The sequence below is a fragment of the Condylostylus longicornis genome, unplaced genomic scaffold (genome assembly GCF_029603195.1).
Source record: "Condylostylus longicornis isolate FDR11 unplaced genomic scaffold, ASM2960319v2 ptg000179l, whole genome shotgun sequence".
NCBI lineage: Eukaryota > Metazoa > Arthropoda > Insecta > Diptera > Dolichopodidae > Condylostylus > Condylostylus longicornis.
In genome coordinates this window covers 10,001-34,390 of record NW_026578147.1, presented here as the reverse complement: position 1 = coordinate 34,390, position 24,390 = coordinate 10,001, and the positions used below count along the sequence as shown (strand labels likewise).

The 24,390-nt window shown below is 31.9% G+C and overlaps 1 protein-coding gene across 1 annotated transcript in view; it reads left to right on the top strand.

Moving 5' to 3' along the window:
* The window catches only part of LOC129616309 (uncharacterized), a gene marked incomplete at its 3' end in the record, with an annotated part of 141,574 nt that overhangs the window by 116,942 nt on the left and 242 nt on the right, over nucleotides 1-24,390 (top strand). Inside the window, exons 4-6 of the mRNA XM_055531905.1 lie at nucleotides 22,813-24,055; nucleotides 24,112-24,189; nucleotides 24,245-24,390. The exon at nucleotides 24,245-24,390 is cut by the window's right edge and continues 242 nt beyond it. Coding sequence (XP_055387880.1) covers nucleotides 22,813-24,055; nucleotides 24,112-24,189; nucleotides 24,245-24,390 — 1,467 coding nt within the window. The remainder of the gene's footprint in view (nucleotides 1-22,812; nucleotides 24,056-24,111; nucleotides 24,190-24,244) is intronic.

Sequence of the window (24,390 nt, the reverse complement as noted above, 5' to 3'; positions counted from 1 at the left end):
CAAGCAATTCCACCAAAACTTCAGAAATATCTTTGACCTATAATTGGACACACAACTGCCAAGTTTCATGAATCTGTCTTTATTATTTTTCCAAATATTTAAAATTAGCTTTTGGAGTTGTATGGCAGGTACTCGAACCTGCCAAGCAATTCTACTAAAACTTCAGAAATATCTTTGACCTATAATTGGACACACAACTGCCAAGTTTCATGAATCTGTCTTTATTATTTTTCCAAATATTTAAAATTAGCTTTTGGAGTTGTATGGCAGGTACCCGAACCTGTCAAGCAATTCCACTAAAACTTCGCAGGTATATCTGATCTATAATCGGACACACAACAGCCAAGTTTCATAAATCCAACTTTTTTATTTTTTCAAATATTTAAAGTAAGCTTTTGGACTTGTATGGGAGCTACTCGAACCTGTCAAGCAATTCCACCAAAACTTCAGAAATATCTTTGACCTATAATTGGACACACAACTGCCAAGTTTCATGAATTTGACTTTATTATTTTTCCAAATATTTAATATAAGCTTTTGGACTTGTATGGGAGCCACTCGAACCTGTCAAGCAATTCCTCTAAAACTTCAGAAATATCTTTGACCTATAATTGGGCACACGACTGCCAAGTTTCATGAATATGACTTTATTATTTTGCCGAATATAAAAAATTTGCTTTTGGAGTTGTATGGCAGCCACCCGAACCGGTGCAGCTATCTCATTAAAATTTTTAGAGCATATGTAGAATATAATTGGACACATGTATACAAAATTTTATATTTGTACCTTTATTAGTTTTTGAAATAATTAAAATAAACTCTTTGAGTTGTATGGCAGCTACCCGAACCCGTTGTCCGAATTGGTCCAATAACAATAGGGTTCGTCCTTGGCACAAAAGAAGCAACTTGTGAAAGTTTGGTGTCGATTGCATTATTCGTTTTTGAGTTATCGTGCGATCGGACGGACGGACGGACGGACGGACGGACGGACGGACATGTCTAAATCAACGCAGAATTTTACGCTGAGCAAAAATATATATATGTATATGTCCATACCGCAGATGGCTCCTTCAAGTAGTTACAAACTCCATACCAAAGTTAATATACCCTTCACGAAGTGCAGGGTATAAAAAGTAAATCATTGTGTGTACATTTAATAATTGATCCCCAATCGTACAGAAGCAGTGTAACTAATGTATGAATATATAATGTAAGAATATGTAATGAATGAATATACATATAAGTATATCTCACGCCATGGATAATACCTTTGAGCACCCTAACAATTTTTTTGTTAATTTAAACCCTTTTGTAATTCAAAATGTTTGTAAAAACAAAAATAATGACCATATTAACTATTCACTTATAAAACTTTCAACGTACTTATGCTAGTTTCTCATGTACAAATTTTTATTATTTTGTCCTGGGTTCGATGCCCGCCTGTGGTAAAATATTTTTTTTATTTTTTTTTTATGGTAGTTTTAATTTTTTTTCGATTTACATATTATTATAAAAATAACATTATATAAAAAGTTTTACTTTTCAAAAATTGCTCTCTAACATTGACCTATTTCATTGTTTAGTAATACATTTCAAAAGTTATTATTTAAATGATATAGTTACATGTTACATTCATGATTGAGAGTTTTCAATATTTTATATTCTAAGTAAGCTTCATGGAAAGCTTTTAAAATATAATCCTTCCATATGTATTTAATGTGGTATACAAACTATGATAAGAATAAGTAGAATATGTTAAATACTATCAAGTTGACTAATTTTGGCTACATACTATATACTATGTATGTATATGCACATGTACATGTTATATAATTTTTTATTTTTTAGAAATGTTTAATTATGACTTCCACTACACGAGTTATTACACGATCTTTTATTCCTATAGAGTTGCAATATATGAGGCGGTTAGTGATCGGTTATCAATCTATTACAGATCAGTTAATATTGTTTTTCAATACTTGATTATTTGACTGAACATCTATATTTTCACAAAATCATTACATACATATAAAAACACTTGTGGTACATTGTACATATATTATAAGCATATACAAATATATGTACATATGAAAATTTCATGAAAAATACTACAAGATTTTTAATCAATTACTTTCTAAAATAGGGGCTATAATATGTGCAAATATATGTATGTTATGTAGGTATATATATATATATATATATATATATATATATATATATATACATACATCAGCATATGTACATAATAATTTATACTTATTGATAATATCTATAATTTAAAACTTTAAAGTTAAACCCTTATAATCTAAATATTTTGATCTATAGTTGATATACATACATACATATGTAATCATATAATATGTATATGATTACATAAATACAAAAATCAGCTCCATTGGCTGATTTCCAATCTTTTTTCATCAGAGCCTTTAAAACAAATTGAAACATGATAGCTAATATTCTATTTAAGTTCAAGGGTAATGCTTCTATAAAGCTTTTAGGAAAGGAGATGGAGGTGGAACACGGAGAGGGTGAAAGGAGGAGGAGGACAAAGGAGAGATTAAGGAGGAGGAAGGAAGAGGGAAGATATTGATCTGATATTGAACTGGTATTGAACTGCAACAGATCTGATTAACAGCAGCAACAGATCCGATCAACAACGGCAGCAGACCAGATCAGATCTGTTGCAGTTCAATACCAGTTCAATATCAGATCAATATCCATGCACATGCAACAGGCGTCAGGCGTCCGTGCACCTTCGGCAAAACCAGCAACTTAGGCGGCGTCGACTGTTCCAGTCCCCCAAGTCCTTCCCCAGGCCCATGAGTTTTGGCATAAGCCCCATTCCACCAAATAACTTCGGCGGACGCCTAACTCAACCTAACTTGCAACTTCGGCAAACCAAACAGATTCAAATTAGATATTCCATTACATTTCCAAATTCCTTCTTATTATTTTCATATTCATTGCTTTTCTATTCTTCATCAAAATATTTTCAGCTTTCTTCCGTTTTCTATTCTTACGTCTTATCTCTCATATAAATTTTTTCTCAAATAAAGTGATAGCATACTACATTAAATATAATTTATATACATACATATATTATTTTTATACCCTGCACTTCGTGAAGGGTATATTAACTTTGGTATGGAGTTTGTAACTACTTGAAGGAGCCATCTGCGGTATGGACATATATATATATTCTTGCTCAGCGTAAAATTCTGCGTCGATTTAGACATGTCCGTCCGTCCGTCCGTCCGTCCGATCGCACGATAACTCAAAACCGAATAATGCAATCAACACCAAACTTTCACAAGTTTTTTCTTTTGTGCCAAGGACGAACCCTATTGTTATTGGACTAATTCGGACAACGGGTTCGGGTAGCTGCCATACAACTCAAAGAGTTTATTTTAATTATTTCAAAAACTAATAAAGGTACAAATGTAAAATTTTGTACACATATGTCCAATTATATTCTACATATGCTCTAAAAATTCTAATGAGATAGCTGCACCGGTTCGGGTGGCTGCCATACAACTCCAAAAGCAAATTTTTTATAATCGGCAAAATAATAAAGTCAGATTCATGAAACTTGGCAGTCGTGTGTCCAATTATAGGTCAAAGATATTTCTGAAGTTTTTGTGGAATTGCTTGACAGGTTCGAGTAGCTCCCATACAAGTCCAAAAGCTTACTTTAAATATTTGGAAAAATAACGAAGTTAGATTCATGAAACTTGGCAGTTGTGTGTCCAATTATAGATCAGATATACCTGTGAAGTTTTAGTGGAATTGCTTGACAGGTTCGGGTACCTGCCATACAACTCCAAAAGCTAAGTTTAAATATTTGGAAAAATAATAAAGTCAAATTCATGAAACTTGGCAGTTGTGTGTCCCATTATAGATCAGATATATTTGCGAAGTTTTAGTGGAATTGCTTGGCAGGTTCGGGTACCTGCCATACAACTCCAAAAGCTAATTTTAAATATTTGGAAAAATAATAAAGCTAGATTCATAAAACTTGGCAGTTGTGTGTGCAATTATAGGTCAAAGATATTTCTGAAGTTTTGGTGAAATTGCTTGACAGGTTCGAGTGGCTCCCATACAAGTCCAAAAGCTTATTTTAAATATTTGGAAAAGTAATAAAGTTAGATTCATGAAACTTGGCAGTTGTGTGTCCAATTATAGATCAGATATATTAGCGAAGTTTTAGTGGAATTGCTTGGCAGGTTTGGGTACCTGCCATACAACTCCAAAAGCTAATTTTAAATATTTGGAAAAAAAATAAAGTCAGATTCATGAAACTTGGTAGTTGTGTGCTCCGTTATAGGTCAGACATATCCGTGAAGTTTCTATAGAATGGTTTCACAGGTTTGAGTAATTGCTATACAACAATGAAAGGTGCAGGGTATAATTCAATCGGTTCATACCGACTGAAACGTTTTTACTTGTTTTCTTATGCTTCTATACGATTACATTATGTTAAACATTTGATTGAACCAAAGAAAAATATAATTATAAAGTAAGTTTTATGATGACCGCAGAATAGAAACAATACTATGATTCACTTTTATTTTGTTTGTTTTAATACCCCGTCCTGATAGAGTTCCTATACACACATGATAATTTTACGTAAGCTTTAAATAATGACGTCATTGATAATGAAAAGCATTACTAATTAAAAATCTATTTTTAGAAAAATAAATATGCGCTTAAACTTGAATTAAATATAAGTTAACATGTCTCGACATGTCTCTAAAATTACTCGATTTCTTATCAGCAATACCTTCGCTAAGACTACTCAATTGAAAGCGCTTTTTCATGAATAGTTTATTGTACAAATAGCTATCAGTGTGTTAACAACAAACAAATAAAGTTGAGTCAAACCAATGGTTTGTATTGTAGCACTTTTCCCTTCAACAAGTGAAAATTCTGCTTTTAAATACAGTCTATGTATACCTATCAAACTATTAAAATTATTTTCATTCATATACAAAACTATTTCTAGAATTGCATATATTTAGGATGACGCATATATGCAGTGTTTGAGATAAAGCAAAAATTAATGTAAAAAGGGGTTAATATAATGCTCGATTTTAAGGGTTAATTGTGTGAGTTAAGAAAAATAATTATATTTTTTAATTTCATGGAATTTACCGTTAGCTTTTTGCGTTTATAAAAATTTGGAAAAGTTTGCGGTTTCGGAAATATAAGGTGTCAAAAATTCAAATTTTACGAATTTCAAGAGGTTATAACTTGAGAGGGGGTGGAGATGGAAAAAAATTTTCTTCTAATGAAATGAACTATTTGTTAATGTCTATAAGCCCCTAAAATTTCAAGCTTCTACAGGCTGGGGTCTAGAAGAAAAATGAAATCAAAAATTTGGAAAAAAAAGGACTTTAGATAACAGTAAATTTGAACGGCCATTTTGTTTTTCTAAAGTTTAACTATAGTATATCGCGCTAGGGGAAGCAAGCCACTGCCTTCAAAAATGCTTATGGTTTCATTGCAACAAATATTTAAAAAAGGCCATTTTTAGGGTTTTGGAGGGGTATAACTTCTAGAGGGGGGGAGATAGGTAAAAATTTTGTTCTACGGAAATAAGTTTCTAATGAAGATCTATGTACGTATGAAATTTCAGCTTTCTATCTTAAAGGGTGTAGAAGTTTTGTAAACAAAAAAAGTGTCCACGGACGGACGGACGGACGGACGGACAGAGTGAAACTAATAAGCACTTTTTTCAAAAAATTTTTTGGAAAAGTGCTAAAAAAAGATAAAACAATGGATGTAAATGAAATTATTAAAAGTGCTCAATTAGCGTTTGAGAATTGTAAAAATAATTCAAATATAATTGAGTCGAGTATTAAAGAATGCTCAAAGAACTTAAGGGTACTGGTAACCAAGCTAAACACTTCTGAAACTATAGGAGTCAAAATTCATATTGGTATGGAATATAATGTCAAAATATTGGGCATAAGTGAAATGAGGTGGCCAGGCGAAGGAGAAATTGTAACATCACTTGGGAATATGGTTATACATTCCGGAGGCAACACTGCTGAGGGAGGAGTAGGATTTATAGTCAACAAGGACTTGCGCAGGTGTGTTATAAAGTGGGAGGCCATTTCTGACAGAATAATAACACTTAGAATACGCACAAGAATTAGAAACATCACACTTGTACAGTGTTATGCCCCCACAGAGGCCGCAAGCGAAGAAAACAAGAACGCATTCTACTCCCAGCTGTCAACGACATTGTGTAAGATGCCTCGAAACGAAATATGCATTGTAATGGGCGATTTCAACGCTAAAATAGGAAATAGTAAAACGATTGCAACAGGACCACATGGGCTGGGTGTTCGTAATGAGAATGGAGACAGATTAATAGACATATGTGAAGAACATGACATGATAATTGGTGGAACCATCTTCCCGCACAAAACGAAACACAAATACACATGGGTGTCACCTGACGGCAGAACTAGGAACCAAATAGACCACATCTGTATGAGCCGAAGATGGAGGCACTCGCTTCTTGACTGCAGAACGTGGAGGGGAGCTGATATATATAGTGACCACGTACTGATCACAGCAGACATACAGATAAAGCCCGCAGTCATAAGGGCGCAAAACACGTCTTCAAGAAAGAAAAAGATAAATACCCACAAGCTGAACAACATGGATATAAAGCAAGAATTTATATCAAAAATAACAGAGCAAACCAATAATATAAATGCACAAAACATACAAGACATATACAGACAAGTGGGTGAGGTCGTATTAGGAACAGTACGCCCTGAAAGGAAGACCTGGATATCGGACGAGACGTGGCAGAAAATAGAAGAACGGCGCAAGCTCCACATCCAACTACAACAAAATAACGACCCAGAATCAAAAAGATTGTACAATTCGGTAGCGAGGGAGGTCAAGAAGCTGGCAAAGAGGGATAAGAAGAGGTTCCATAATAAGATAGCGAAGGAGGCACAGATGGCAGCTGACATGAATAATATGAGACGCACACATAAATGCATCAATGCCCTCACAAATAAGATCTTCAAGAAGCACCACCCAATAAAGGATAAGAAAGGTAACCTGATCACAAATGCACAAGAACAACTTGTAAGATGGAGGGAGCATTTCAACGAAGCAAACGAATCGGCCCAAAATACTCCAGAAAGGGAACCAGAGGACTACAGCAACATCGGCCACTTTGACACCAGGCCTCCATCCCAGAAAGAACTCAAAGACGCAATTATGAGACTTAAAGACAACAAGTCTGCAGGTGCGGATGGAATACCGACTGAATTGCTTAGGGCTGATCCTGGTCTGACAGCTGCGATACTCGGGCTCATAATAGAGCGGATCTGGCAGGAAGAAAAAATAGACGACAAATGGAAAGAAGGAGTACTTATAAAATTACCAAAGAAAGGCAATCTGCAGGAATGCTCGAATTGGAGGGGCATCACCCTGCTAAATACAGTATTCAAGGTGCTGGCACTAATTGTCATGGGCAGAATCGAGCCGAAAATAGATAAAGTACTCAGAGAAGAGCAGGCCGGGTTCCGGAAAAATAGGAGTTGCATAGACCACTCTAATACACTCCGAATTATAATTGAGCAATCCAATGAATGGAATAGTCCTCTCTTCTGCACCTTCATTGATTTCGAAAGTGCATTCGATAATATAAGACATGAAGCCATCTGGAATGCATTACACCACAAGGGCGTCCCCAGAAAAATTGTGAACATCATTCAGGCCATGTACGAGAATACGAGCTCCAGAGTGTTACACGGCGGCCAGCTAAGCACACCCATCCAAATAACATCGGGTGTCAGGCAGGGGTGTCCTCTATCGCCGTTTCTCTTCATCGTAGTACTTGACGACATAATGAAAAAAGTAAATATGGCGCCGAGGGGTATCAGATGGGGATTGACCGGAAGGCTGGAGGATCTTGAATATGCAGACGATATCTGCCTCCTGGCCCACACACATGCAGATATGCAGACCAAGATAAGCATATTGGAGAAAGAAGCTGCGGGAGTCGGCCTTAGGATCAATGCCAACAAAACTAAATGCCTAAGGATACATACAACAAACAATGAGCCCCTTCTTCTAGGCGACAGGCATATTGGGAACGTGTCACAATTTAACTATCTGGGCAGCATCATAGCGGGTGATGGAGGAACGGAGCTGGACATAAAACACAGACTATCAAAGGCTAGGTTGGTCTTTGGCCGGCTATGGCACGTGTGGAAATCGTCCCACCTGACAAGAAGCACCAAAATCAGAATATTCGATGCCTGCGTGAAATCGGTGCTTCTGTACGGCTGTGAGACATGGATGGTGGCTGCAGCGTACATCAACAAGGTCCAAGCATATGTCAACAAGTGCCTGAGAATAATATGCGGCATATTCTGGCCTAGAACAATAACGAATGATGAGCTGTGGGCGATTTCGAACCAGAAACCTATAAGTGTGGTCATAAAAGAGAGAAAATGGAGATGGCTGGGACACACGTTGCGAAAATCTAGTAACACGATAGCCAGGCAGGCATTAGAATGGAACCCTCAAGGTAAAAGGAGGGTTGGCAGACCCCGAAATACATGGCGTAGAACCACGCTTAGGGAGGCCGAGTCCAATGGCAAGTGCTGGTCAGAAGTAAAGCGTCTAGCCCAAAATAGAGTGCGATTTAGAGGATTTGTTGAAGCCCTATGTTCCCTCAGGGAATGAACAAAGGAAAAAAAATGGAATCCAAATGTTGAAAAGCTACCGAACAAAATTGAAGTTTATGAGGTTGAAAAAAGGCGAAGGCTACAAAGCAGCTCACTCCAACAGAAAAAACTACTTAAGCTATAGTGTGAAATGGGTAGATGTTCAATGTGCGTTTAATAGCCGAATCAGAACTGGAATGATTGTTAATTTTAAACATAAGGAACCATTAAATTTTTTAATTGATTGCAATGAAGTATTCTACCGCCGTATACAAAATGTACTGAAAGCGGAGCGAGCTGTTAAAATTAATGCGGTTCTGTGTGCAGAATTTAAAAAATTTAGTGGCGATAAAGAGTTAAGTGAAATGAAATATATGAACACCAGAAATAAGCCTGTGTATAACAATACAAACATTAAAGAATTTTTCTCAGAGAATATAGAAAAGAATATATTGGCAAAGTTAGAAGAATTTCAAGAAAAGGATAGTGGTTGGGCTTTGTGGACAATTTATCACTTAACTATAAATGTAAGCAAGTTTACTCCTATGTTAGGATCGTCTTACATTAAATTGCCACATGCGATAATTAAGAAAAAAGCTTGTATCAACGTTAAAAATTATGACAACGCATGTTTCGCTTGGGCTATTGTTTCAGCACTTTGTCCTGTTAATGAACATTCTGATCGTATAACGCAATATCCTCAATATGCAAGCCTTATGAATTTAGCGGGGATACAGTTTCCAGTGACTATGAGCCAAATTCCTAAATTTGAAAGTCAAAATAATATTTCTATAAATGTGTACATTCTGAAAAAAAAATCAAAAGGATTTTGATGTTCATCCAACATATTTAACAAAAAGCAAGAAAAATCAACATGTAAATCTTCTTTTAATACAAAATATATATTATAATGATGATAATTTCCAAAATGATGTCGAGCTCAATTCCGTGGGGGTTCAGTATCACTTTGTTTGGATCAAGGATTTATCGAGACTTCTTTCTTCACAGCTTTCTAAGCATAATGGTAAAAAACATTTTTGCTATAGATGTCTTCATTATTTTAATTCTGAAGCTAATTTAATGGCGCATTTGAAAGATTGTACCAGTCTCAACAATTGTAAAGTAAGACTACCAACAGAAGAAGAAAAATACCTCAAATTTAAAAATTTCAACAATAATATAAAAACACCTTTTGTGATATATGCGGATTTGGAATGTTTGCTGAAACAAGTAAGTGATAATAGTAAGAAATATCAAGAGCATGTTCCTTGTAGTATAGGTTATTATGTAAAATGTGAATATGATCCCACGTTGTCGTTTTATAAATCAGTTCGTGGCCCCAATTGCATTACTTGGTTTGTTAAAGAACTTGAAAAATTTGCTGAGGACGTGGAAACTGTATTTCTTTGTCCTTTACCTATGGATAAATTGATTGAGGAACAAAACAAAGACTTTGAATCAGCGAAACTCTGCCACATTTGTGAAGGCAAATTTGATCACTCTGATCAAAAAGTAAGGGAGCATTGTCACCTTACGGGTAAATTCCGGGGTCCAGCACATGAGGGATGTAATTTAAATTTTCAAGATAGTCACACAATTCCAATTGTTTTTCATAATTTAAGTGGTTATGACTCACACTTTATAATAAAGAATTTAGCAACTGATTTACAAGGAAGGGTAGATTTATTGCCAATAAACAAGGAACGATATATATCTTTTACAAAACAGATAGAAGATTTTGCAATCAAATTTCGATTTATTGATTCTTTTCGTTTTATGAGTTGTAGTTTAGATACTCTTGCATCATATTTAAACTCATATCCAATTTTAGAATCTGAGTTTAAAGATATGAATATTGAACAAATTAATTTACTAAAGAGAAAAGGTGTCTACCCTTATGACTATTTTGAAAATTTCGACATATTTTTAGAAAATCGACTGCCCTCGATTGATAAATTTTATAATAAATTAAACAACTCTGGTATAAGTGAGAAAGATTATATACACGCCCAAAAAGTGTGGCAAACACTTAAAATTAAAAATTTAGGTGAATATTCCGATCTATATCTCAAAACTGATGTACTCCTCCTAGCGGATACCTTTGAACAATTTCGTTTAAGCTGCCATCAAACATATAGCTTGGATCCAGCCCATTATTATACGTTGCCAGGGTATACTTGGGACTGTATGCTTAAATATTAAGATATTACCTTAGAACTTCTTACTGACATCGATATGCTTATGTTTATTGAACGAGGTATACGTGGGGGATTAAGTCAATGCACTAAACGCTATTCTAAAGCTAATAACAAATATATGTCTGATTACAACCCCTCGATACCTTCAAAATACTTAATGTATAATGACATTAATAACCAGTATGGATGGTCTATGTCACAGCCCCTTCCAGAAGGTGAATTTAAATGGTGCGATAATGTGGCAAATTTTAAAGTGGAGTCTATTATAGATAGTTCTCAAATTGGTTATTTTTTGGAAGTGGACTTAGAATATCCGCAAGAAATTCATAATTTGCACAAAGGTTTACCATTTTGTCCGGAACATATTTCTGCCCCTCATTCAAAGCAAAAAAAAATTGCTTGCTACTTTAAACAATAAATCAAGATATATAATTCATTATCGGAATTTAAAGCAAGCAAATAAAAACGGGTTAAAAGTTTTGAAGATTCACAGAATACTGCAATTCAAACAATCGCCATGGTTAAAATCATACATTGATCTGAACACAAAGCTTCGAACACAAGCAAGAAATGATTTTGAAAAAAATCTTTTTAAATTAATGAATAATGCGGTTTTCGGTAAAACTATGGAAAATGTTCGCAAGCATAGTATAGTAAAATTAGTTACAAAATGGGGTGGAAGATATGGAGCTGAAGCCTTGATTTCCAAACCAGAGTTTAAGATTTCAACCATATTTAATGAAAACCTTGTTGCTATAGAATTAAACAAAACTGAAATTTTCTTTAATAAACCAATATATGTAGGTATGTCTATTTTAGACTTAGCAAAAACAACAATTTATGATTTCCATTATGATTATATGCTTCCACAATTCAATAAAAACTGATTTATATGAAATTATACGAAGAGATTGCCATTTATATTTCGATACCAGTGACTATTCGATTGATAATAAATGGGATATTCCTCTTGTAAATAAAAAAGTATTAGGTCTAATGAAAGATGAAAACAATGGAAAAATTATGACTGAGTTTGTAGGTCTAAGATCTAAAATGTACGCCATTCGAGTAGAAGGAAATGAAAATTTAAAAAAGGCAAAAGGAATCAAACGGAATGTTGTAAAAAATCAAATTACATTTGAAGATTACTTAGATTGTTTAAGAAATAATTTGGAAAAAACGATTAATCAAAATATTATTTTATCAGAAACACAAATGTAAATTCGGTTACACAAAAAAAAATTGCTCTAAGTCCTTATGATGATAAAAGATATTTAATAAATAATAGTTATGAAACGCTTCCGTGGGGTCATTATTCTATTATTGAAATATCTTAAATTATATTGAAATAGATTACAAATTCTTATATGGTTTAGTATTTAATATTTGTTAAAAAGAAAAAGTTTTACTATAATTTAATCTGTGAACATGTTATTGTTAATTTTAATAAGTCTATAGTTATATGTATTGTATTAGTTAAATTGACTACTTATTTTAATGAAAACTGTAATAATGTTTAATGTATTATAAAAAATAAATGTGAAAAATCAAAGATTTTTGTAAATGGTAATAAAAAAAAAAATAAAATACATACATATAAGCGCTTGTTTTTGACATTTTTAATATTTATTGAATATATACAGAAAGTATTGAGCCCTCAAATCACCTGAAATGTTCAAGTAATTTTTATTCATCTTGTACATAATATTTATTAATTAATATTGCTTAGTCATTTGCATGATTCAAATTGTTGACTTATCCTGAAATGATGAAAAAATTAAGAATAAGACTACCCAATACATGAAAGTAAGTATACAAACACAATAAATTTTGAAATGTATGATGATTGACGAGCAACATCGTTGATCTTTTTCTGTTTGTACCTTTGAGCCCTTCCGAAATTTACTACATATTTAAAAGTTATTTCATTTGTCCAAACCATTATTAAAAAATTTTATATAAAAATTTTCCATAATTTTAAACGTTTTACCGACGGCATTTGATGTTTTTCAATGCAAAAGCTTTCTAAGTCATACTGATATATACATATTTATATACATATATAATAATCTAAGCATATGTGTAAAGTTTTAATATCAAAATACGTGAACTATGATTAATGCAACAAAAAAAATCTGAAATATCATTGAAAAAGCTTTACAACGTGTGGTAGGATAAAAATAAACAAAATAAAAAGTAAATTATTGTATGTACTACAAAGTACATCGTTCTGTGATTTTGAGAACTACAACTATTTTTTATTAAATTTTATACCGATTTCATTGATAAAATAATATTAACACAGAAATATTTACGAATGATCATGCTCACTATAAGTAGGCTTTCCTTAAAAAAATTGCTTTATAGAGATAGAAAAACTTACAATTATTTCATTTTCTTTCTGTTTTGTTGTCATTTATAATTGATCCCCAATCGTACAGAAGCAGTGTAAAAATAATATAATGTATGATTTTAGAATTTCATGTGGATTTGAACATCCGCCTTCTATTAATGTTATGCAACTAATATTATTACAATTTGTTTAACCCCAATATATATACCCCCTTCCAACTCCCTCCTCCGTCCTCCTCCTCCTTCTTCCCTCTTCCTTCCTCCTCCTTCCTCTCTCCTTTGTCCTCCTCCTCCTTTCACCCTCTCCGTGTTCCACCTCCATCTCCTTTCCTAAAAGCTTTATAGAAGCATTACTCTTGAACTTAAATAGAATATTAGCTATCATGTTTCAATTTGTTTTAAAGGCTCTGATGAAAAAAGATTGGAAATCAGCCAATTGAGCTGATTTTTGTATTTATGTAATCATATACATATTATATGATTACATATGTATGTATGTATATCAACTATAGATCAAAATATTTAGATTATAAGGGTTTAACTTTAAAGTTTTAAATTATAGATATTATCAATAAGTATAAATTATTATGTACATATCCTGATGTATGTATATATATATATATATATACCTACATAACATACATATATTTGCACATATTATAGCCCCTATTTTAGAAAGTAATTGATTAAAAATCTTGTAGTATTTTTCATGAAATTTTCATATGTACATATATTTGTATATGCTTATAATATATGTACAATGTACCACAAGTGTTTTTATATGTATGTAATGATTTTGTGAAAATATAGATGTTCAGTCAAATAATCAAGTATTGAAAAACAATATTAACTGATCTGTAATAGATTGATAACCGATCACTAACCGCCTCATATATTGCAACTCTATAGGAATAAAAGATCGTGTAATAACTCGTGTAGTGGAAGTCATAATTAAACATTTCTAAAAAATAAACAAGTAAAAACGTTTCAGTCGGTATGAACCGATTGAATTATACCCTGCACCTTTCATTGTTGTATAGCAATTACTCAAACCTGTGAAACCATTCTATAGAAACTTCACGGATATGTCTGACCTATAACTAAACACACAACTACCAAGTTTCATGAATCTGACTTTATTTTTTTTCCAAATATTTAAAATTAGCTTTTGGAGTTGTATGGCAGGTACCCAAACCTGCCAAGCAATTCCACTAAAACTTCGCTAATATATCTGATCTATAATTGGACACACAACTGCCAAGTTTCATGAATCTAACTTTATTACTTTTCCAAATATTTAAAATAAGCTTTTGGACTTGTATGGGAGCCACTCGAACCTGTCAAGCAATTTCACCAAAACTTCAAAAATGTCTTTGACCTATAATTGGACACACAACTGCCAAGTTTTATGAATCTGGCTTTATTATTTTTCCAAATATTTAAAATTAGCTTTTGGAGTTGTATGGCAGGTACCCGAACCTGCCAAGCAATTCCACTAAAACTTCGCAAATATATCTGATCTATAATTGGACACACAACTGCCAAGTTTCATGAATTTGACTTTATTATTTTTCCAAATATTTAAACTTAGCTTTTGGAGTTGTATGGCAGGTACCCGAACCTGTCAAGCAATTCCACTAAAACTTCACAGGTATATCTGATCTATAATTGGACACACAACTGCCAAGTTTCATGAATCTAACTTCGTTATTTTTCCAAATATTTAAAGTAAGCTTTTGGACTTGTATGGGAGCTACTCGAACCTGTCAAGCAATTCCACAAAAACTTCAGAAATATCTTTGACCTATAATTGGACACACGACTGCCAAGTTTCATGAATCTGACTTTATTATTTTGCCGATTATAAAAAATTTGCTTTTGGAGTTGTATGGCAGCCACCCGAACCGGTGCAGCTATCTCATTAGAATTTTTAGACCATATGTAGAATATAATTGGACACATGTATACAAAATTTTACATTTGTACCTTTATTAGTTTTTGAAATAATTAAAATAAACTCTTTAAGTTGTATGGCAGCTACCCGAACCCGTTGTCCGAATTGGTCCAATAACAATAGGGTTCGTCCTTGGCACAAAAGAAGCAACTTGTGAAAGTTTGGTGTCGATTGCATTATTCGTTTTTGAGTTATCGTGCGATCGGACGGACGGACGGACGGACGGACGGACGGACGGACGGACGGACGGACGGACGGACGGACGGACGGACGGACGGACATGTCTAAATCGACGCAGAATTTTACGCTGAGCAAGAATATATATATATGTCCATACCGCAGGTGACTCCTTCAAGTAGTTACAAACTCCATACCAAAGTTAATATACCCTTCACGAAGTGCAGGGTATAAAAATTATATAACATGTACATGTGCATATACATACATAGTATATAGTATGTAGCCAAAATTAGTCAACTTGATAGTATTTAACATATTCTACTTATTCTTATCATAGTTTGTATACCACATTAAATACATATGGAAGGATTATATTTTAAAAGCTTTCCATGAAGCTTACTTAGAATATAAAATATTGAAAACTCTCAATCATGAATGTAACATGTAACTATATCATTTAAATAATAACTTTTGAAATGTATTACTAAACAATGAAATAGGTCAATGTTAGAGAGCAATTTTTGAAAAGTAAAACTTTTTATATAATGTTATTTTTATAATAATATGTAAATCGAAAAAAAATTAAAACTACCATAAAAAAAAATAAAAAAAATATTTTACCACAGGCGGGCATCGAACCCAGGACAAAATAATAAAAATTTGTACATGAGAACCTAGCATAAGTACGTTGAAAGTTTTATAAGTGAATAGTTAATATGGTCATTATTTTTGTTTTTACAAACATTTTGAATTACAAAAGGGTTTAAATTAACAAAAAAATTGTTAGGGTGCTCAAAGGTATTATCCATGGCGTGAGATATACTTATATGTATATTCATTCATTACATATTCTTACATTATATATTCATACATTAGTTACACTGCTTCTGTACGATTGGGGATCAATTATTAAATGTACACACAATGATTTACTTTTTATTTTGCTTATTTTTATACAATCTAAATATTTCGGTCTATAGTTAACATACATACATACATGCATACATACACACATGATACATATGTATGTATATGGTTATAAATAAATCAGCTAAATTATAATAATTATCTAATTTCTAATTCTTTTCTTTCTACTTTAGTAGAATTTACAGTTTTACAATTCATCACACAAAAACTGTGTTTACTATAGATTGCCTCAGCACAGCCTTTAAACATATTGAAACATGATGTCTTATATTCAATTAAGTTCAAAAATATTTATTTCAGGCTAAGAATGTAATTTTAAAAGGTAAAGCTTTTTACCATCATCGACGTCTAGAGCCTATATGTTGAGTTATGAAATATATGTATGTATATATGTACATAGGAGCTGTATTGGAGTATAAAAATAAACAAAAAATGTATGTACATTAAGTAAATCACAATACCGTTTCCATTCTATGATTTGTGAACTACAATTACCTACATATTTTTATAATGTCTAAGCTTTACTTAAAATGTAATTTCATTATCAGAATTTTGGGCATACATACGTATATTTTGTATTATTTGAATATGTACGTATAGAGTATGGGGACCTCAAAACGCCTTGAATATTCGAGTAATTTTATTGATCTTGTACCTACGTAATATTTTTATTAATTATAATTATTACTAAATCATTTACAAGTGTTCGAATTGTTGACTTCTTCTGAAATGTTATGAAAGTTAAGCATAAAGACTATACAATAGGTACATGAAAAATACAAACACAATAAATAACAACAAAAATCTCAATACAGTATGTGTAATGTACATATTATATATGTAATTATATTTGAAACATATGATGCGCAACATCATTATTCTTATATTTTGTATTTGTATCTTTCCTTCCGAAGTTTACTACATACATACATATGTATTTATAAGTTATTTTATTATATTCATTCAAATTTTTATCACTACTTATTAATCACTAAAAACAATAAAAATTATTCTAAAACATTTTATATAATTTTAGTCTTTTTACCGACGGCATTTGATGTTTTTTTTGCTCAAAAGCTTTCTAAGTGATACAAATAATAATCTAAGCATATGTAAATACTTTTGATATCAAAAATTTGTAAACTATGATTAATGCAAAAACTGAAATTTCATTGAAAAAGCTTTACATTATGTGATAGGATTAAAATAAAAAAATACCTAAATAGTAAATTATTGTACTTACTACATCATTTTGGGTTTTGAGAACTACAGTTATTTTGTTTTTTACAAATTTTATGCTAATCTCAATGACAAAATATGAACACAAAATACTTATGAATGATCATGCTCGCTATATAATTAGGCTTTTTAAAATAAAATTGGTTTGCAAAAATCAAAAATAACTTGCTATTATTTTACTTTCCTTCTGTTGTGTTTTGATTTAATGTTTAATCTTCAATCGTACTGAACAGTTTATATATGTATATAAATGATTACTAGAGAAGCGAAAATTTAATATAGAAATATCATAAAATTAAATTCTAGCGAAAATTTAATATAGAAATATCATAAAATTAAATTCTAGCGAAAATTTAATATAGAAATATCATATTTATATTTCATAAAATCATAAAAAATTTAATAGAAATATCTTCACAAAAAGTTTAAGCGAGAACCTGTTGTTCTGATTGGAATCTACTCCATTTTTACTATTACTTTAATAATTTGATCTACTCCATTGTTTAGCATTTTCAAACGTTTATTTTATGATTCATACATACATACTTAAATAGCAGAAATACATACATATAATGATAGTTTTTATACTCTAAGTTACATTGGAGGCTTTTAAAAATTTATAAGCGTTGCATATGGTATAATCAATTTTTTTTTTGCTCATAACAGAATTTCTACTTAAATAAGTATACAAACAAACCGCGGTAAGAATAAATTGTAAAATTAAATATTATGTGAAACATGAGTAAGCTTTTATTATTGCTCTATGTTGTATATACATACATGTGTATAAATACAAGAAATTTTTCTGTCCATATATAAATTCGGTTTTATTTTTACTGATAAGAAAAATTACTAGCTGTAACCTATTATGCTGTTATTTTTATTTATTATGTTTGACACCCAATTCTATTTGAGTTATCTAAAACGTGAGAGATTGTATGTACATGTGTAGCTACATAATATAGAATATAATTTTTCATATTTTAATATTCATCAAACCACATCTTTTAAATCTACATAATTATGAGTCATACATGTACTTTGTCTATATATAAACATATAGCTATATAATTATACATTGCACATAAAACAAATACATATTATATTGATAACTATAAAATTTTTTGTATTGTTTTTGTTTTACGCTAATATCAAGCATAATGTATAAGGAATTCACACACACACCTACCTACGCACAACAGCCACATTGATAACACATCTACGCTGGTGAAAGCTTTCAAATACCATCATTCGCCTACAACGGCAACACTTAAAAAGTACTTTTTTTGGCTCCTGTACATTTCTTATGGAAAAAGTGGGCCAGAACTCTCATAGCTTATCTACTAAAGTTTAATGTAATAAAATAACATTTTCTTATTAAATTTTTATTGAAATGTTATATTTAAATTCTTCGTATTAAAACAATGAACGTATAAATTTTTTGGAAAGATCAGGGCTTGAAAACTGATTTGCGGGCCCATTTTACATTTTTCACATATCTACGGAATGGATTGATGGAATTTCTTGAAATTTGGTATTTGAGTTCTGGTTGTTACCCAAACTAACTGGCCAGCATTTTGGGGAATTCGGGCAGCACAAAGCGAAACTCTACTAAGAGCCAAATTTACATATTTCTGGTTGTTAACTATAAGGTCTGTGTGTGCACGCGTGTTCGGCTGAACCGATTTTGATGAAATTTTATATGTAAGTTTGTTTCCACCATGGCACGGATCGATCAACTTTTGGTATATATCAGGACTCGGGAACTGCACTTTTTAGCGGGCCGATTTTACATTTTTCACCATTTTGAAGAAAGTATTCAACCGATTTACTTGAAATTTTAATATAAGCTTTGCTCGATCATACGCAAAAATTCCTAACTTTTGGAAGAAATCAGACATCAGCAACTGGGCGTTTACTACGGGCCAAATATACATTTTTGTGTATATAAAGAGAAATAATCAACCGATATCATTGAAATTTAATATATGAATTCCCCGTATTAAAGCAATGAACATATAACTTTTTTGGAAAGATCAGGGCTCGAGAACTGATTTGCGGGCCGATTTTACATTTTTCACCATATCCACAGAACAAATTGATGGAATTTCTTGAAATTTGATATTTGAGTTCTGGTTGTTACCGAAACTAACTGGCGAGCATTTCAGGGAATTTGGGTAGCACAAAGCGAAACTCTACTAAGAGCCAAATTTACATTTTTCTAGGTATGTTAACTATAAGCTTGCTAATGTCCTAAAAATTGGAAAGAAGTATTTAGCAGACGTTTTTATAATATTCTGTAACACTTTCATTTAACTAGACAATACACAATGCGGTCGGTTATGTGCTGACCACATCAGATTTTTTATTTTTAATTTAACAAAAATTTGTTAATAAGAAACATTGTAAACCCAAATTTAATATTACTAATTTTGGAATGTGCTGACAAGGAAAATTCCATTGATCTTTCTTTGGTTATTAAGAGTATAAATAACAGAACATTAAGAATAAAATTAATTACTGTAAGTCAGAACTTTAGAGCGATGACACATCTTTTCATATATAGTAATAATATACGAAATAGTGCTAAGTGTTATTTAATAAGTTTATTGTAATAATATTTTGTATATATAAGTATAAAATAAATATATATAATGATTTTTGAAAATTAAAAGAGTTTTTTAACAAACTGTTAAAGACTGACTTTGAAGTCTACAAGTAAAATTACTCGATTCTAGCTAATCGTGTCTGAAACTTTTACTCGTATAATAATTCTAAAAAGAATATTTTGACATTAGTATATATATAAATCGAAGTATATCTTTTTAAAAGTACATCGATTCGTTTGCTAGCCAATTCCACAGATTTTGATATATTCAATTTTTGTTAAGAAATAGATAATAAAAATAGGTAATAACAGTTATGTAGGCAAAAAAGAAACAAAATATTCTAAACAAACGAGTGAACCAAAGGTTGTGATTGAAATAAAACTAAATTAAGTTAAATAAAAATTTTGTTATTTTTATTTTGATAAAAATAAAATTTATTTTATATTACATTTAATTTTTTATTTCATATACTCATAAGTAAGGTAAAAATATTCGAATCTATGAAAGAATGTATTTTCCTACATTGTTATATTGTACATGCATATGCATAGTAGATGCACAGTATGATATAGTGATATGTATATATCCCGTTAATATTGCTGCTTCAAGCGCGTATACTTTAAGCCTATTTTATGTCCATATAAACTTCCTTCACGGCTTCAAGTCAATAAAAAATTTTGGTTATTCGACTTGAAATATTAATAATGAATTGAAATTTAATCGCAAAGCGTAGTTTTCAGGCTTCCGAGATGATTTCAGGTCAAGTACTCAAGCTGCAACATAAGCGTTATGTTGCAGCTTGAGCTGCGTATGCATACTAATTCATACTTTATTAAACATGTTAGCGATACGTGTGAATTCATAGGAAATATGTATGTGTTTTAAATTTTTCTAGCAATACGACGATAGTTTACCACATAACTCTTATGAATCTAATGAGTTCTTAGGAAAAGGGCTAGAACCCAAATTGAGGAAGTACTTCTACCTTTCAGCTGTAGTTGAATTTGTAGCAAAATTAAAAAAACTGGTTTTTGGAAAGCTATTGGCAAAATTGAAAATTGGTTTTGGAAATTCAGAAATAATATGACAATTATTACTTGAAGTACTATTAAACTTCAGAAAGTTGGATAGTTGTCACATTTCCTCATGATTAATAAATTTCCAAAAAGCCTTAAGATCATGTGTAATTCTTAAAATATACAAAAACATTTTATAAAGTTGTTTAGCTGCTACCCTGAATGTTGCGACAAAATTTGTTTTTTTATTATGGAATCTTCTCAATTTCTTAAAAACCATTGAGAGCCAGAACCGGAATTCTTTTTTCTTATAGTTAGAAAAAACAATTCAAACGCAAAAAATATGATATCATAAAACTTACTTGTCATTGACTTGATATCAGTAATATTAAATAATGATAAAATCAAACCGTTAGTAAAGGGCTTTGTCTGTGGATTGTTTATCGTCAATACAATATGAAAAAAAACCGAAGCATCATGGAAGTTAATTTTAACCAATGGGTTTGGCAGGACAATGGGTGAGCAATTATACCAATCAGGAGTAAAAAACACCTAGATTGGTGGTTCAAAACTGCCGATGTTTGCCTAAGTTATTCAAGTAAAAGGAATCCACAAAAGACAACTCAAACTCATCACCACAATTTATTGGAACAAAAATTATTACTCGTCATGTGCGTTAACGCTATTTTAAGAAAATAGCGTTATTATGCTCTTCCTCCATTATTTAATATTAATTTTTCCCGTCAACCACATTAATTTTTCCCGTAGAATCATGAAGTCCCTAGATGTATCAGAGTTCAAGGAAATATGTTGCTCCATGTTTTTGAGGTAATCGATTAAGGCCAACATCGTGTCAATGTTGTCAATAGATTCTGACATTTTCCCATAATACGAAGACAGATCCCAATTATCTGTGTCCACAAGTGACTTGCACTCACATTTAGAATTTACATTGCTTTGCAGGTATTTATCTCCTCTTGTACATAGTGAACGATTTCCATTTTGATTTTTAATCAATGTCATCAAGGCGATTGTACAAATGGGAAAAAATCTCACAGTTGGCATCGAAAGATTTACCCACCTTGACAATAACCTGTCACCGTTCTTCAAGCAAGTCCTTGATACTATCTTGCGAATCAGTAGGGAATGTTATGTTACCATAAAAATTTATACACTGGTCGCAAACGACGTTTTCCCTGAACCAAGACGAATGCCAAGTCCTGTCTAAACTCAAACAGATTAAATAATATGACTGCTTACAGAATCCATTACATTTCAACAATTCCGTCTTATAATCGTATTTGAAAGATAATAGTTGAAGTAAAACAATGATAAAAATCAAAACCAACAAAAATTTGGTATTGTAAAGACTTTGAGTAGTTTATGAAAGATCGTTTACTCCAATAGCAAGAATATAAAATTGAGCAATTGCTTGATTTACTTGATACACATGACTTATTACATAAAATGAAAGTTAATGAAAAGGTAGTCGAGTCGACCTAATCTAACCTACCGCGATATAAATTTTACGCTAAGTTTATGAAATCAAAAAAAATTTCGCATATTATTATTGATGTTAAAAAATTTTAGGGCTACTTTTGCTCCTATTTTAATTTAATTGTTATTTTACAGATCTTATGTTTGGTAAATGTCTTTCTAAATCAGGAGTTGATGTGGATGATATAGATCGAACTCCTGTCAGTGAAGAACAATCTAGAATTTTAGCAACAATGTTGGAAGAACTGCAAGGTGCTGATTTAGGGTGGGATCACCCTTTTGTTCAATGCCAAATACAAGGAACTCTATTTGCTATGCGAAGGCGTACACAATTACCGCCAAACTTATGTGCTAATTTAGCCCCTGATCCAGAAATCATTGGTCCACAGAGTCCTTTAGCATTTGTAAGATTCACATCTCCGGAAAATGATGAAATCGACTATCAACCTTACAATAAAGACGTAGGTTTCGCTAACTCTTATGGACTCTTACCACAAGTTCAAACACGTAAAGTAGATAATATGGAGCTATTAACTGAGCTAGCTCATAGATCAGATATTGTACCTCAGGAACGAAAGCGCACTACACAATATAATCAAGCAAAATCAGATTCAAAAAAATACATAAGGCATATGAACAATGGTTTAAATCTTCGCAAAATATTACTTCATTATGAGAACGGAGATTTATTTCCATTTATTTCAACCAAAAAATATGTTTATCCGCATACAAATGCATCCTATGATGTGAAAATATATGACAGTCCTATTCATCCAAGGAACTCAAACAAGCGTACAAATAGTGGGACGCACTTCTTATATTTTAGAGAACTATCTGATAACAATCAGATACCATTGAGCAGAAAAAATCATTTTATTCCATCTTCGCAAGAATATTTTAACTATCTTAAAAAATCTAAAACATTTGACTTAGACCCACATAATGAACAAATTAATTTTCCAGTTAAGTTATTTAAGCTAAACCCTGATGAACAGAAACATTTTGAGCAATACGGAATTGATCAAATGGGAGTTTACACTGAAGGGGGGTTCCTTATTCCTTCAGATCAAGACAACAAAGAAGATCGGAAAAAAGATGCCAGAACCTTGTTTGCTAATATGATGGGTTTTACAAGACATGAGCGCTTAGATGTAAAGAAACCTGGTCCTTTGATCACGTCACCAACCGATATTAAGGCCACAGATGTTTTCAATACCATAACCCAAAAGAAAATTAATACAAAAGAGGATATGGCTTTAAGTACAATTAAACGGGAGCAAATAAATAAAGCCACAAATATAATGCAAGACCATTCGGCAGAGGATCATGCTCAGTATTCAGTTGATACCGAGTATGCATTTGTAATTATGAAACATCCGTAAGTTTGTATTATAAAATAAACAAATAAAAAATTAAATGTACTGCGTACTTCAGAATTGACAGTTGGGCCGATGGTGTGCGTATAGTAAACGCATTAGCTAACACATTACAAATGAATTTTACACACCCAAGGCAAGGTTCTAAATAGTTTTAGTTGCAAAATTACGCAAATTTTGTATTTTCACAGAGTCGATAGTCATGAAGTTTCATTTCGCGTTGAGCCAAATCCTGAAAAAAAATCAGCTATAGACGTGGCCAAATCTATAAACACGGATCGTTTTAAAAGTAATATATACCGCCGTTTCGGAATAACAATTGTGCGATCTGGCGTTG